The sequence below is a fragment of the Lutjanus erythropterus genome, chromosome 15 (genome assembly GCF_056507025.1).
Source record: "Lutjanus erythropterus isolate fLutEry1 chromosome 15, fLutEry1.hap2, whole genome shotgun sequence".
NCBI lineage: Eukaryota > Metazoa > Chordata > Actinopteri > Lutjaniformes > Lutjanidae > Lutjanus > Lutjanus erythropterus.
The window spans coordinates 25,603,359-25,619,224 of NC_139331.1; the positions used below are offsets into that span (position 1 = coordinate 25,603,359).

The window sequence follows — 15,866 nt, forward strand, 5'->3', positions numbered from 1 at the left end:
AATGAACATCAGGATTAGAGACTGAAATGAGTTAGTGGGCAGTAATATCTGGGAAAGCGAACATTTTCATCATTATTTTTTATGCATTACAATACTACACCGCTTATCGCTGAATTAAATGATTTGGGATATATTTTGAGGTCGTATATTTCACACGCTAGATTAACACACGAATGAAGGCAGGACCGATCCACGCTCTTCGTCCGTGTCCATCTCAAGGGCGTCAGTGAAAGCACATCTGCACTTATGGAGCCACAGCGGGACCATATTTCACAGCATCACCTCGGCTTTGTTACGGCCACGGCAATCACCGCATCCCCCGCAGATCCATAACTGCCCAGTACTCATCAGCGGTCACCAGGTCCAGATGTGGATGGCCAGAATGAATCCTCCATATTTTGATGGCCTTCATATCACCGATGATAGATGTGGCTATTACGGCTGGTCGCAGTGCTCTCCGTGGCCTCGTCACGACCACTCGAACCTCCGTGACGCCGTGATTGGAGCCATCACCAGCTTTCCACAAGGGTCCCCTGGAGTGCCGCGGTTTGTAAGCTGCGTGTTTATTTACCCAGACTGCTTTATATGCAGCGAAACTGTCGTCATAAAAGTTTCCCGTTTATGATATAATTTGCTTAAAGAAAACGCCTCTCTACCTCATCATAGGATAACGGCCATATAAAATGTCAGAATACTAATTTTCGACAGGAGCCGGATCGAATAAAAAGTGGAAAAATGTTCCTTTTATATTCTTTGAAGTGCTTTGTTGTTGTGGTTTAACGTTCACATACAATTCAGACGGTGTCAAATAAGTCACGGGGAATTGCACTAAATTGACTTTCAGTTTGCTTTCTGTGATTGTTTCACTGCAGACGTGGTGAGGTAAGCAAAAGTACTGATACTTGTGTAAAAAGACTAAAAGTAGAAGTACTGATTCAACTTACAGGCTGCAAAGGCCACCGAACCTCACCTGTTCTCCATGGTCAAGTTTGTCAGTTTCTTCCTCTTAGATATTATTTTTGTATCTTTGTGCCTTTTTTGTCTTGTTATGTCTTTTTCGTCATTTCCATCTCATTACGTCTTGTTACTCTGTTTTTGTCTTGTCATGTTTTTGTCTTGGTATGTCGGTTTCATAATTTACATTGTTTTCGTCTTGTTATGTCTTGTCACATCGTTTTTATCTCATAATGTCTATTTATGTCATTTTTTTGTTGTTATGTATTTTTACTTCGTTTTCATCTTTTTATGTCGTCATCTTGTTATGTCTTTTACGTTGTTTTTCTCTTGTTACGTCTTGTCATGTCGTTTTCATCTTGTTACATCTTATTACGTTGCTTTTGTCTTTGTCGTTTATGTCATTTTGATCTTGTTACGTCTTGTTACATCCTTTTTGTCTCGTTATGTCATTTCAGTTTTGTTACATCTTTTATGTCATTTTCGTCCTGTGAAGTCATTTTCGTCTTGTTAAATCTTTTATGTTGTTTTTGTCTTATGTCTTGTAATGTAATGTAATGAGCCTGTTTTGAGTAGAAAGCACAGATATTTGTGTTATAATGCAGGGAGTTAAATTTGACAGAAATATAAATGCTCAAGTAAAATTCAGATACTTGAAAACTAGTATTTATACTTTGTTATTTGCCACTTCTTCTTCACAGAGAATTGCACTAAATTCACTTTTTGGTTGCTTTCTGTGATTGTTTCACTGTCTTGCACTCGCAATCTTGCCTTTAGTGACTCCAAAGGAGGCTAAAACACCATCAAAAGTATTTATGAGTGTTGTTTAAGCCATGTTTGCTGCTCTACTCTGTAAATAATCCTGTGAGACAATCATTTTGGCTGGGAAAAACCCCCCCCAACACTTGGTGAGGGAGAGCTCGAACGGAGCCTGTGCTTTGAGCCCCGGGCACTTTTTAACCTTATCCATAAATTCAACCATTCGCTTTTCATTAAGCTAAACCTTTTACACCTCGCGCTGTTGAACCATTATACCCGCGACCCCATCAATAAAGGTCAGCCTCTCTGTTCTCAGTGCGTATCCATCATCCACACTATATACCTTTATCTGTCACACAGTATCTCTCTCTGACCTGAAGCTTTTCAAACACAGCAGGCAGCACAAAGACATACGGAGGCATATGTACCCATAGGAGTTCCCACTCCGTAGGCTTTGGAGTCGATGAGGCCCCCGATCTGCGTGAGGTTGCAGTTGCGCTGGGTGACAAACTCGATGGTTGTGGACTCCATGAGGAAGGCGTAGTCCGAGGTCAGGACGCGCTGGATCCCCTCCTCCACGTTCTTGACCATCACAGACTGCCTCCTGCTGTTCATGAACTCCCACATCTTGTCATAGGTGGAGATTTTTGTTTTCTACGAGATAGAAAAAAGAAATGGACTGAGACTGGTGGCAAAATGAAGAATAAATATGCACGTTGGACACGATTACTTTGAAATGTAGTCAGCTACTGGATACTAATTGCAAGACAATTTTTGTAATGAAATCTGTCGAGTGTCTTCTCACTTGCATCTTGAAAATCAAACTTCATTTACTTTCAATATCCAAAGCTTGTGTTTAAATGTTTAAATGCTCTCAGGTGCTTTGTGAATTCATTAAGAAACTGCAGCACAAAGCCTCAAGTGGCAACTGTAAAGTTTCAGTCTGTAAAACATCTTTTGCGACCAAATCCTGATTAATTCACCAACAAAGATGTACTAATGTCTAGTTTTTAAATGTAAGGTATTTAAGTGTGTGCTTTATTGCTTTTTGCTGTACTCAGTTTTTTACCTATGTTTATGATATTTTGTTGTGTTCAGTTTTTATGTCACTCTTCCAATCGCAAGGACGGGTATTGCAAATTAGCATTCGCCACAAACACTATGATACTTGCATTGGAAGGCTGTTTGCAGCTTGTCTATGCATATTGTATCTGCCTCCAAAAAACCATGAATAAATAATAAAAAATAATGAGCAACATAATCCACTGAGTTACAAAAAATGTAATCTAATCTGAAAACTTTTGGATTACTTCAAAATCAAACACTGAAATCACTGTGCCTTATACTTAAAAAAATGGATGCAGCCAAAAAAAAAAAAAAAAAAATGTGTTCCACAAAAGTATTTTCAGTGCAAATAAAATGCAGTTTTGGCTCTTTTTTGTGGAGCATCTGACTAAGAAACCCTGTATGTCAAACACTTTTCATGAGAGAGCATGGTTTGCATGAAAAAAAGTTCCATAGGTTTAGAACTGCAGTATATTGAAAATGTAATCAAAAAGAGCCCTTCAATATATGGAGTCTTTGCACCCAGATGTGCTGCCATGTTGGAGATCCTGGGATGTAAACAACAGAATGAATTACAGGCTGGATATTTAATTCAAGCTGACATTAGGATGTCTAGACCGCAGCTGAGCTCAGAAAAATGTGTGGAAGCTGCTAAAACTTACAGAGAAAGACTTGGTCCTCAGAAAAGGGCGTGACATTTTGAGATACTAAGGTTAATAGGTGGTGAAGATCCGTACGAGCTGACTCCTTTGTCTTGGAACGAGCCGACATCGGAACTACCTCGTTTTTTTGCTGAGCCCATTCGCAGCTGAAGACTTAAAATGTTACGAAGATCTGGAAGCCAACAGCCAGATGGTGAGAGAGGCTCAGGATCAGCTCGCCCATGAATCATTTATTATGAAAGCCAAAGCAGGCGATCAGCTGATTGTTACATTTTGGAAATTTGATTGATAACTTTTAGGATATAGTCTACAGGTACAACTTTTTTTTTTTATTAAAATGCTGATCATAAACATAAACAATTAAAATCTCTCTCTTCAACCAGTTTATTAAAGATAGAATCAGAGGATTCGTCCAAGCTGTTTGTAAATGCACCAGAAAGACGGGTTGTTGTTGAGTCTCATTCCCAGGATGTAAAATACCAACATTTTTGGTTGATAAATGATGCCAATCTCAGCAATATAATGAAGAATAGAGGCAGAGACCAGGATCTCTGCAGATGCAGCCACCACCACACACACTTCTAATGGTCATAAGTGATGATTGACAGAAGTCTGTACATGTTTTTTTTGGAGAAAATGTTGCATATCATTACTTTAAAGACAAACTTCTGAGAAACTAGGTTGTTAATGTTATAAGCTGACATCTGGTTGATCAAAACGGGCCATTTGAAGCAATAATAATCACAAAGTTGCAAGTTTGATTGCGTTGCTCTTCAGTATCTTCAACATGGCCGACCTCTGGATTGATGTTGTGAAAACGCTCTGTGTAAATACCTTGGTTTTGGTAGTAGAGTGTTTGTAGTAGTGAGTTTGTGCAGATAACCCAGCATTAGTGCTTTTAATTGTATCTAATTGATAAGACCCTCAGCCTCAGTACCCACCGAACACAGTGTGTTATGTCACTGCTAGTTCAGACTGAACACTTCCTAATTTCCTGCTGCTGCTAGTTCATGTTAAAAGTGTTAAAACTGGAGAAATATGTGCGCTTTTTTTTTCTGTGAAGCTGTCACAGGAAATATTTGTCAACAAGGTTAACGCTAACTGCAATCGTTCATCAAAAATGCATCTACGTAACAGGACATGGTCATTTTTGGCAATCTTTGACAGCAGCTCATTTATAAATATTGCAGAGAGTAATGGAATAAGACGGAGCAGCCAAGGTGAGCTGCAGAGGACAGGCTGCACACTTCCAACACCTTCAAAGTGCTCTGCTGCTGTTGGTTGGAAAACTACTCGCACCATGTTTCAAATATTAACTCACCTCTGTATTAAATTATATATATTATATATAAAAAAAAGTTTGTGTACTTTTTTCCCTACAAAATATGATTTGATCAGGCATAAAAAGGGTCAGCTATACCCTAAGGACCCCTGTTTCACTTCCTGGTTTAAAGAGGACATATATTTATTTGAGTGTTCTAATGGAATAGATTTACAGGCTTTAAAGTTTATAAAACACATCATCTTTCCTTTACTGGTCATTTTTGCACCTCGGTTTTAGCTCCCGTCTCTCCTCCCAAACAGCCCAGTCTGCTCTGATTGGTCAGCTCCTTGCTCAGGGGAGCAGGCGCTGCCCACTGTTATTCACGTGGCAATCGGTTTGGTGAGGCGGTCACCTATCCAGAGGTGGCGCTAAGCCCTTCGTGACCTCATAAGGGGCAAAAAAGGCAAATTGGACTGGTGTTTTGGACTTTTTCTTAAAGGGCAAGCAAGCAAAAAAGAGAGAAGACGTCAGTTACTCATATTTTGTGGGTCTTAAGAGACACCAGGGAAGCATATTTTTGTTTAAAAACCATGAAAAATGGTATTTTCCATAAAATGTGACCTTTACAACAGGCGGTAATACTGCTCAAGCACTGCTAAGCCCTCTATTTTTCAACGAATTCATTAAACAATATTACTATCAGATGCATCTCAACCATAATGTCAACCTTTCTAAATTAAAACTAAATAAGAATTATGGTTTAAAAATGTGTATTTTGATTAGCATTAACAGAATTTTTAGCAACTCACTATGACTATGCTGTGAAATAAAAAAGTATAATATTTTATAAACTCTGTAAGACGTCATCTCAGTCAGATTTTCGGAGTTGACGTCTACATCTAATAAGACGTCTATGTTTAATAAGAAAATGAATTACTGTGAGGTTGGCCCATTACAAGGTTTAATAAGCAAGAGTTTGACCTTTAAAAAAATATTTTCCCAGCATAACTGATGAGTAAAAATAAAACCCTCCCTGAAAATACGGTTTTGTCATTCCCCAGAATGAGTGAACTTTAATTAGCGAGAAAGGGAGACTCCTGATAAAACCACTCAATAAAAAACAGCCTGGCAGACACAGCTACCTTGAAGAAGGTCATGGTGGCGCCGTCCTCCACCACCCCGTACAGGATTTTAGTTTGCTTGGCCAGGTCATCGGCTGAGTCAATAGGCGACTCCATCCTCTCCACGGTGAGGAAGGCAGCCAAGTTGGCCGTGTACGAGGAAATGATGATGAGGGTGAAGAACCACCAGATGCCTCCCACTATCCGAGTCGACAGGGCCTTGGGCATGAGCTCTGAGCCTGGTGTGAGGGAGGCGGCAGGAGTGAAAAATGTATCCGTCTCAGCAAGTTCTCATTATGATTCTGATCTTGTTGTGAATTATGAAGTTTATTTTTAACATGTAAAAAAAACAAGATAAGATTAGTTCCTTTAAAAAAACAGTCAGACTTGTTTCAAGAACTCTCTTTTCAGCTCAGGCAGATGCGCCACTCGTGTCAAGAAGAAATCTCTCGAGAGAGAGCTCTCAAAACAAGATGATTGTCGGATTTCAAACAAGCGAAATTATCTTGTCTCAGTCATAAGTGAGAGCAGGAGACTCTATTCAAAACGTCTCCTGAGAGACATCTGAGGTTGTTGCAGAAATCAGTCACATCTAATCAAAGACATTCAATATCGAACGTTGAGAACAGAGTGGAGAAGTGACAGGCTGTTTGGGCCAGAGAGTCATGTACCCAAGGTAACCTCACATCCTGACTCCACACCCCACTGACCTCTAGGTGCTGATGGGCCAAGGGCAAGAGGAGAGGACGCTGGGTATTATAGTCCTGTCATCACTATGATAAAGAGCATCTTTATAGACTGTTTATTGTTTGATTAAATCTCAGCAGTCAGGCTGTTTGAGGTACTGCCGTTAAAAAACATTGATCTATCTATAAATTACAATCTCTAAGTCGGGGTTTTAAAGCATTTGATTTTACCAAGTGGTACAAGTGAGGGGTTCATTTGCAAAAACAGATAAACACCATTCTGAACAGAAAAAAGCGACACCAATTTGATTGACATCCCCCTGAGTGCTCAATAAAAACATGATTTGTGAAAATTAAAGAAACCAGATTTAAATAAAAACAGAGATTTTTGCAAATGAACCCTTCAAATGCTGTTCAAATCATTTCAGTATCTCTCATATACACATGCTAATTCTTACTATGAGCTACGGTGATTAAATTAAAGAAAACATTATAACTGAGCTGCATCACCAAAGATTTATTTAATCTAAAATTAGTTTTTATCAGAGTTTAGTGAAACCAGGTTTAAAATGAGTAAATCTACATTTAAAATTAAGCAGAGCTCTGTTATCTATCTATCTTATAATGTCATTATAATGTCATTTTTTATGATCTACGTTAACTTATGCAAACTGAAATAGAGCTTAATCAGTATGGAGATGCTTGTTTACCCAAGTATAACTAAATTAGTAAATAAAGTTGTGTGTTGTTGGAAAACTGTTGACTTTTGGCCTCTTTACATTTCTTGTTTTCTAGCTAAATAAAAAATTATCAAAAAATTATATTGTTGCAAGCTAGCAAAATAGTAAACAGTGTTACACTGTTTGCTAGCTTAGCTAAACAAAAAAATAACAAAATGTTATATTGTTTGCTATCTAGCTAAAAGGTTAGCAAAACACTGTACTGTTTCCTTGCTGGGCTAAATAGTCAACAAATGTTTGCTAGCTAGCTAAGTAGTTAACAAAATGTGAGATTGTTTGGTATGTATCTAAAAAGTTAGCTTACACATGATGGTTCAGCAGAGAAGCTCTAACTTTTCCTGAGAAAAAAAATGTTGGTCAAATTAATGGAGCAAAGTGGCCAAATAATAGAAGATAAATAAACAGACAACAGCACAGTAAGAATCAACTGGTGAAAGAAAGAAACTGAGTCTGTCCTTTAGCTTTCTCAGAAGAACTTAATTATTTTTGCTCAGTTTTTTCCAAAAAGGCAGCCATTTTAAAACTTAAATCTCCTCATGTATTGGGATCACATTTTAAATTGAGTTGAAAGTTTTGTGCAACAGAATTAAATTTAATCTAGGTTCTTAATAAAAACTAAACAGAGGTTTAAACAGCTAAATTTCAGCTAGTTTTTTAAGTTTGGTGCAGGGTAAGTTAAAGTCAAACCATGATTTAATTGGATTTTAAAAATTAATCTTTGTCGGTGCAACACAGCCCACATTTGCTCTAAATTCTGTTTTCCTAGCCAGGGAACCCTCAGAGGTCTCTCTCTGTTGCCGTTGGCTTGGATAAAACAACCCAACCCTCAGAGACAGTGGGATATAGAGAGCTCCAGCTCCACAGAGCAACAGCAGCCACAGGCTGAGGCAACTACCTTGCTGCATGAGAGCCCCAACGCCAAACCAGAAACTATTGAGCAGCGTAAAATTGTTCTCCACTACATCTGAGTCGGGGTTGCACGGGTGCGGGTTGTACCACTCGTAAGGGCTAAACCTACAAAAGGAGAAGAGCACAGAGACAGATATGTCAGCACAAAGCAAAGAATAGTGCGCTCCCTGGTGCAGATTAAACGGCACATAAAACATAAATTTTGAAACACTGTGAGCAGGAACAAAGGGAATGTAAATGTGTAGGAATCCTGTGTTGTGGCCTCGGGGTCAGAAGCTTCTGCAGAAACCAAAGCAAATCATTCTGGCTTTCGCCGAGATCAACTTATTGACATATTCAAATGCCATCAGTTTATTGTGAGAACAGATCAATAGGCTGGAATAACACTGTCACTGGTGATAATGTCCCAGAGCGTGATGATCTCTGGAGCTCATTTGGATTCACTGACTCAGGAGCCTTTATGTGATTCCCCCAGCAACTGCAATCACTGCTGATGCCACATCTTCCTCCTCCTCACACCCCCAACGCAGGGACTCTTTTTTTTTCTTCTGGTTTCCCAACAGCCATCTCCGTTCTTCCACTGCCTACTCACTTCTTTTCCTCTTTTCTCACATTCATTTCTTTCTTTTCCCCAACAAACTCAACATCACCCCCCCCCCCCCCCCCCCTGGATTGCCCAGTGTCCCCTCTGAACCTCTCCCTTTCACCTCCTGCTGCCTGCCTCGGCTGATTGTCAATGTCTGCAGGTCAGCGGTGGACATTTCTCATTTATTATCCTAAGCAAAAGTGGCATGGCATTAGCGCGGGGTGATTGGGTTAGCGTTAAGCATCAGGATCTGATTGAGTTTGTGCTGAAGTGGGTGATAGAGGCAACATTGCTTATGCAGAGTTGAGCTGCCCATCAGGTGAGGCAGTTTGGGAGCTTTCCCCCCCAAATATGCTGCATGCTAATAAGCCTGAGTCTTAAAGGTTCAGACTGCGCATAAATGTGATGCCATTTGTCAGTGAGCCTTTTAGAGACACACTGGGACACACACACATATATATATACATATAAATACTGTGGTTGCATTTCACATTACCGAACCAAATGTTACAAGACAGCTGTTTTAAAACAACACTATTTGCCACAGACTGTGCAGGACTAATGTAGATCTACATTAAATTGTTTGCTATCTAGCTAAATAGTTAAAATGTTGAGAACATTGCTTATGCAGAGTTGAGGGGCCTATGTTATAATGATCTATGTTATATTGTTAGCTAAATAGTTAATCAAACATTACATTGTTTTCTAGCTAGCGAAATTGTTAAAACGTTACCCTGTTGGCTAGCTGGCTAAGTAATTAAAATGTTACATTGCTGGCTAGCTAAATAGTTAAAAAAAGATTAAATTATTGGCTAGATAGCTAATTAGTTAAGCAAAATTAAACTGTTTGCTAGCTAGCTGAACAGTTAACAAACAACTACATTTTGCTAGCTAGCTAAAAAGTAAACAAAATGTCATATTGTTTGCTAGCTTGCTAAAGAGTTAGTTTGGCAGACGGTGTGTGACGGCTGAAGTGGGTGACAGAGGGAACATTGCTAATTTGTGCCGAGTCGTAAAGGTTGAGACTGTGCAGAAATGTGAAACAGAGCTTGTCGGCTAGGCTATTAGAGATGCAGAGGAACATATAAAGGGATATATACTTTTTTTTTTTTTTTTTTTTACAAGAGAGCAGCATTTCACGTTACCAAACCAAATGTTATATGACAACTGCTTTATAGTGGCAAGGGCTGCTGTAGATCTACATTATACTGTTGAATAATTAAAATGTTTAATTGTCTGCTAGCTAGCTAAAAAGTTAGTTTGCCCAGTTAGCCTTCTTACGATGGTTGAAGTGGGTGACAGAGGGAACACTGCTTATGCAGAATTGAAGGGTTCATCAGGTGAGGCAGTTGAGTAGCTTTCCCTTTCAGACTGCTTAGAAATGCGATGCCATTTGTCAGCTAGGCTTTTAGCGACGCTCAGGGACATATATTTAGATATATACACTGTGTTTACAAGCCTCAAAGCAGCATTTCACGTTACCAAACCAAATGTTATATGACAGCTGTTTTATGGCAACACTATTTGCCACAGAGACTGCAGGACTGCTGTAGATCTACATGCAGATATGTCATTTGATCTTTCTTTGTTGTTGTAGGAACCTAATTAACGATCATATTTTACAAGCAGCGTGCATGTGGCAACATTTTTTGTCATATTTTCTGTGTCGCCCCCCTTGAGATTCATCCACATGGACGTGGTTGTGATGACACACTATAATTCTTCCTGTCAACCCCATCAGGATGCCTGATTTGCTGGAATGTCAATGAGCTCGGTCTCCTTGAAACCACAGGCAACTGGAACGGCACAATGGCCTTGGAATGCAGCGCTCGCATGTGCTCGCATGTGTGCACGGCTTTACGACTGTGTGTGTATGAAGCCTCTGGCGCATCAGCGTTCGCGCATGTGCCTCTATAGCTGTGTGGGTGTGCAGTTGTCTGTGGTAGCAACTGTGCAATTTGCACTGGCTCAATCAAATCCATCTGAAAGTCAAATATTTTTTTCTAATGGTTTATTTATGCTGCTGTCAGACGTTATATAATGTCGAGCTGCAGCCTGAGGCCAATTGCGGGTGACATCCGATATGTGCCGCAGGTCAGACTGTGTAAATCTGTGTAAATCTATACAACGCACCCACTGATTGGATTATGTCTACACATGTCTTCTGTATGCACCGGGCCTGATGGCTCCTCTGTGTGACCTTTGCCTGCAGCGGGCCCGTATTCCTGTGGGCCGTGTTCTGCACACCGATCACCAGGAAGAAGGCGATGTGGAACATGCGGACGTAAGGTCACCTCCTCACACCGAGCACGAGGGACATGTCGAACCGCACGCAGAATTCTAAAAAGATTCCCTCGCCCCTTCTCTCCCGTTCCTCTCCTCCTTCGCCCCCCTCGTCCCCGGCCACAATAACACAACACGCTCCCTCCATTAACTGTCTGTTGGATTCAATTACTCTGGCTGGCATTATAGATCTGCTGTCTTTCTTCTCTCCGGCCAAGTGAAGAGGCTGTGTTGGGGGTGTTAAAATCAGAGGCGTCCCGGAGTTGGACTGCAAAACTGCAGCAGCCTGTAATTACATGTAAACATGTTATAATATGATTTAAATCATCCATTCTCTCTGGCAGGTGGACAAAAGGTTTAGTGATTTGAGACAAAACCATTTGGGTCGCACTTTATTTTACAGGAGAGTAATAGCTGAGAGTAAAGCTGTACTTTGTAAACTTAATTACAGGGTAATTTAGGACACATTAAAACAGAACTGTACTGTAAACTACAGTGTATTATTTATAGACCCTTATTAGACTTAATTAGAGAGTAATTAGGAACACATTATAATACTTACTACAAACCAAAGTGTATTATTTCCCACTGTTAGACCCTTATTAGATTTTATTAGAGGGTAATTGGGAAAATGTTACACCAGAAATGTACTGTAAACTAAAATGAATATGATATGCGATTTCACTTTAGTTTACTGAAAAGGTCTGTTGTAACGTGTCTCTAATAATTACCCTCTGAGAAGTATAAAAGGGTCTAACTGTGGGGAATAATACACTTTAGTTTACAGTACAGTTCTCTCATAACGAGTCCATAATTACCTTAAAAAGAAAGTCCAATAGGGGTCTAATAAAGGGTCTAATACTGTCAAAAACATATTATTTCTAGGTTTTGTCTAATTTGATATAAAGGAAGGATTGTTATGTTTTATTCATGTACTGTAAAATAAGGTGCAATCACCATTTGTTCTGTTAGTAAAGACAGGAATCAATTCAACCACAAACCGAGCTGGAAGGATCCACTGAGTGAAATGTATTTCTCCGGAGCTTGAAACGAGATAGCTTATTTAGTCAGGGAAAAAAGAAGCGTGTGTGTGTGTGGGAAGCAGTTCAAAGACACGAATCCCCGGTGAGATTGAGGTGTTTAGTGTTTTATTGTGCAAAACCAGGACTTCATAAGCTCCCTCCACTCTCTCTATTTGCAGGGGATTAAAGAAAATAATATACTCTGCATTTGGGGGATTGACCAATCAATTGGTGGCCGTGCAATCAATACTACAATTATGAGAGTACCAGCTCAGCGAACTGTAGAGAACACTGTACTCCAGATTTAAACTTTGCTGAATATTTTTGGTCACAAGCACTATTTATTGCCATGGTGTGCAAGAAAAGGCACAATGCATGCACGTAGACAAGAGCATTATAATTTAATAAAAGTGCCGAGGCCATTTCATTACAAGCAGAAGAATATCAATATAATTGCATGCTAATCACTTACCCTGACCAACCGTGGAAACAAAAGGGCTATGGGTATAATTTGCATATTCTGAACTAACTTAGGTGACAGTTGCTGCTTTGCTCTCAGGTGATCATTTTGCCGGTAACATTTGATGAAATGTGCATTAAACCCAAACCTCTCGGAGATGAAAGCAGGAGAAGAGGAGCCTGGGGTTAACACGCATCTTTCTACATCCGTCATGCATCAGGGGGTTTTAGGTGGGGGTGGGTTCATCAAGATATCTGTAAGAACTGTACTTGTGCAACGTCAGCATTGGACTTGTACATTTCTTACAGCTGATTAAGAGATAAAATAAAGGGTAGCTGGTTTTACAGTTGCCGATGCCTGAAATAGTGTGAGGAATCAGCTGATTTTGATGACAATACCAGTGTTTTTCTTTGTTTTGGCTCATTCACTGCAGGGTTAATAAAATCAGAGTAGCGATTTATTCCTTTCTATTACCCTTTTAAATTGTTTTCATCTAAGCCACTTCATCAATTAATGTTAATGAAGCTAAAACAACGAATTTATTCTTGGCTGGGTGGTGAGTTCAACAGCTTGTGGAAGGCTCTGGAATTTGAGATTTGTTGTTTTAGCAGCCAATTGTTGCATCTTATTAAAAACTGTCAACACTTTAGCTGTATTTTAGGACAATGATAATCCAACTTTGAAACAAATAAAGTTCTGGTATGCTTTGATCCACAGTGAAAAGTATAAGAAAGCATTTATTTATTATTTGTTAAAATTTCTGTTGTTTTTCTCATAAGCCTGTGGCTTCTCTCCTCTCCTGACACATCTTGGGCCGGCGTATAGCCCGTAATGCATGGCACAGTTACATTTAGGGCATATCCAACTTCGCTTTGCTATTTAATCGGTGTATAATTTGGGTTCAATGACGGATTCAACAAGTTGGAGATCTGAACAGAGTTTGTAGTGATGCAGACACTGCAGTTAACCTGGTGGGTGAATTAGGGTGAAGCGTCTCCCCACTGAGAGACATGCTGTGCGTATTTACGCGTGAGGTGCAGCATCATGACTGCTGTGACTTTACTGAGCGCATGGAAACATTTCTATGTTACTTTCTGAAATCAGCCTCTCTAAAAATTAAATAAATTACTCATATATCAACACAACAAAGTTTTTAAAATTTAATGATTAATAACTTCACTGTATGAACTTCTACTGTGTGAGACCTTTTGGATGTGTAGAGGGACACAGAACATTAATTAACCTGTCCGAGCCTGCTGGGTTTTAGACATTCAATTAAGTTACAGCTGCTGTGACTTGTGGGTAAATGCGCACAGCATCTCTCTTAATATGCAGATGCTTCACCCTATTTCACCCACATGGAACCCATTAATCAGAATATTAAATTTTATGACCCATGTATTAAGTGCAGTTCTCTAAAAGCAGCGTGTATGCATGTTCTGAACCTGCCTATGTAGGCGCATCTTACTGTCTGAATAATGCGCCCTTTAAATTACAGGAAAATACTGCGCCAGTGACTTAAGACGTAGTTCGTGTTCTGCAGCTTCAAAATAGCAATGCCCCTGACCACACCTCATTTTAAGACCAACACATCCATGGGTGCACAGATGGGCACAAGTACATTTTCTCCTTACACAACACTTTGCACCAGGAGAACGATAGAACCCCTTATGTTTTGATTATCTTGATTTTATGCAGTCTTACATGTGAGAAAAAATAAAACAGCTAAAAACACTGGTATGGTCTTTTAAAGTATCGTATTTAGATTTGATGTTCTTTTGGTGTAGAGCATATCTACATCACTGAAGTCATCTAAGAGTAAAGAGACATGGGCTGCTTCTTGCAGGAGCGTTTTTTCCACCAGTCACAGCTTGATGATTTTCAGTGAATAAATTCCCCTCCTCAGGTCCGGAGGGAGCAACTGCTGTGTGTTAGTGAAAGCAGGCAAACAGTTAGGGAAGGAGTGAAGTGGAGGACGGAGGGAAGGAGGAAAGAAGGAAGGAAGGAAGGAGGGGAAAGTGGGGGGTGACATGTTACCTGGCTATGACAAACAGCACACAACTGACACCCAAGCAAGCCAGCAGAATATACATCCAGATATCGGGCGAGAGGGGGTTGAGGAAGGAGAAGACCCCGGGGTTGGTGCCGTTGGGCTTGCGGTACAGGATACTTATCCCCAGCGTCATGAAGGGCTTTGAGAAGTCGATGACCTTCTCTCTGACGTAGGTGATGGCCAGAGGAGCCACCGCCAGGTCTGCTTTCTGTAATGAGATAATAATGGTGGCGTTGTGGGAGGGGGTGGTGGTTAGGTGTTGTTTGAGTCCACCAATAAAAGACAACCAATCGAATTAACATCTGATTTCTGTCTACAGCCGGACTGGTCAATATATACAGGAGGAAGAGCCGCAACGGGGGAGAGAAAATAGCCGGGGTCATTAGTTCAGCTAGATTAGCAGGTAGGAGGCAGAGTTTTTCTGGAAATTACAGGTTATGTGTCTGATCCGTCTTATGTGGTGTCAGAGGTGAGTCACTAAGGGAACAATTTTGGGATTAGATTAATCTGTGACAAATTCACCCCCTCTGTGTCCCCTCTGAACATAAGATTAGCCGCCTTTGGTGCTGAGCGCTTGCTGTGAGTTATTTTTGCATAACCCCTCCAAGAAGAAGTTATTCATCAAACAGAGACCGTTTTATACTCTTTTGGTCTTTCTACAAGATTTTCTGTTTAAGATTCTATAGCTGGTATTTCTGCTGCTCATGCTAACTAAACTAAACTACAAAATAAAGCAAATAAATTAAAACATATAATTACTGGTGCATGTGCAACTGAATTATTTTTTTTTTAACATGTGAATTAGCACCTTCAAACTAGAAAGAAGGCAGGTTGCTAAACATTTTAGAAAATACTTAAAGCCAGTTTATTTGCTAAGGATGGATGATACATATCAGGCTGGGAAATTTATTTATGTATTATTCCAATAATGAGCTGATAGCTGATAAATAGAGTCAGTAATTCAAAGCCAATTTGGTTTTATTGATTTAACAAGTGCAGAATCGTTACACTCCCATACAGTAGGTGGCGCTATACCTTTAAAGTTGGTTTGTGTTCAGCTATTAAACACAGGTAGGGTAAGGCTGCTTGTGGGGCGTTTCAATTACCTCAGAGGCCAGAAAACAGAGTTTCCGACCTTGAACTGACCTCTTACCAGTACAAGTTAAGAAAAAAAAAACTTTTTCGTGCTCGATAAAAACGCATCACGCTGTATTTTGCGTGAACATATGCTACAGCAACATGTCCAAAGATAGAACTGTGTGCGCAACGGACTTATTTTGAAGTCAGGATTGGCGAGGTTTC

At 39.9% G+C, this 15,866-nt stretch overlaps 1 protein-coding gene across 2 annotated transcripts in view; it reads right to left on the reverse strand.

Annotated features, from left to right (window-relative positions):
* LOC146314506 (glutamate receptor ionotropic, kainate 2-like) overlaps positions 1 to 15,866 on the reverse strand; it is a 114,309-nt gene that overhangs the window by 10,614 nt on the left and 87,829 nt on the right. For both annotated transcript variants that reach the window (XM_084736883.1, XM_084736882.1), the window contains exons 11-14: positions 14,549 to 14,772; positions 8,147 to 8,265; positions 5,847 to 6,064; positions 2,142 to 2,367 (exon numbers count right to left, since the gene is read on the reverse strand). In XM_084736883.1, coding sequence (XP_084593009.1) covers positions 2,142 to 2,367; positions 5,847 to 6,064; positions 8,147 to 8,265; positions 14,549 to 14,772 — 787 coding nt within the window. The remainder of the gene's footprint in view (positions 1 to 2,141; positions 2,368 to 5,846; positions 6,065 to 8,146; positions 8,266 to 14,548; positions 14,773 to 15,866) is intronic.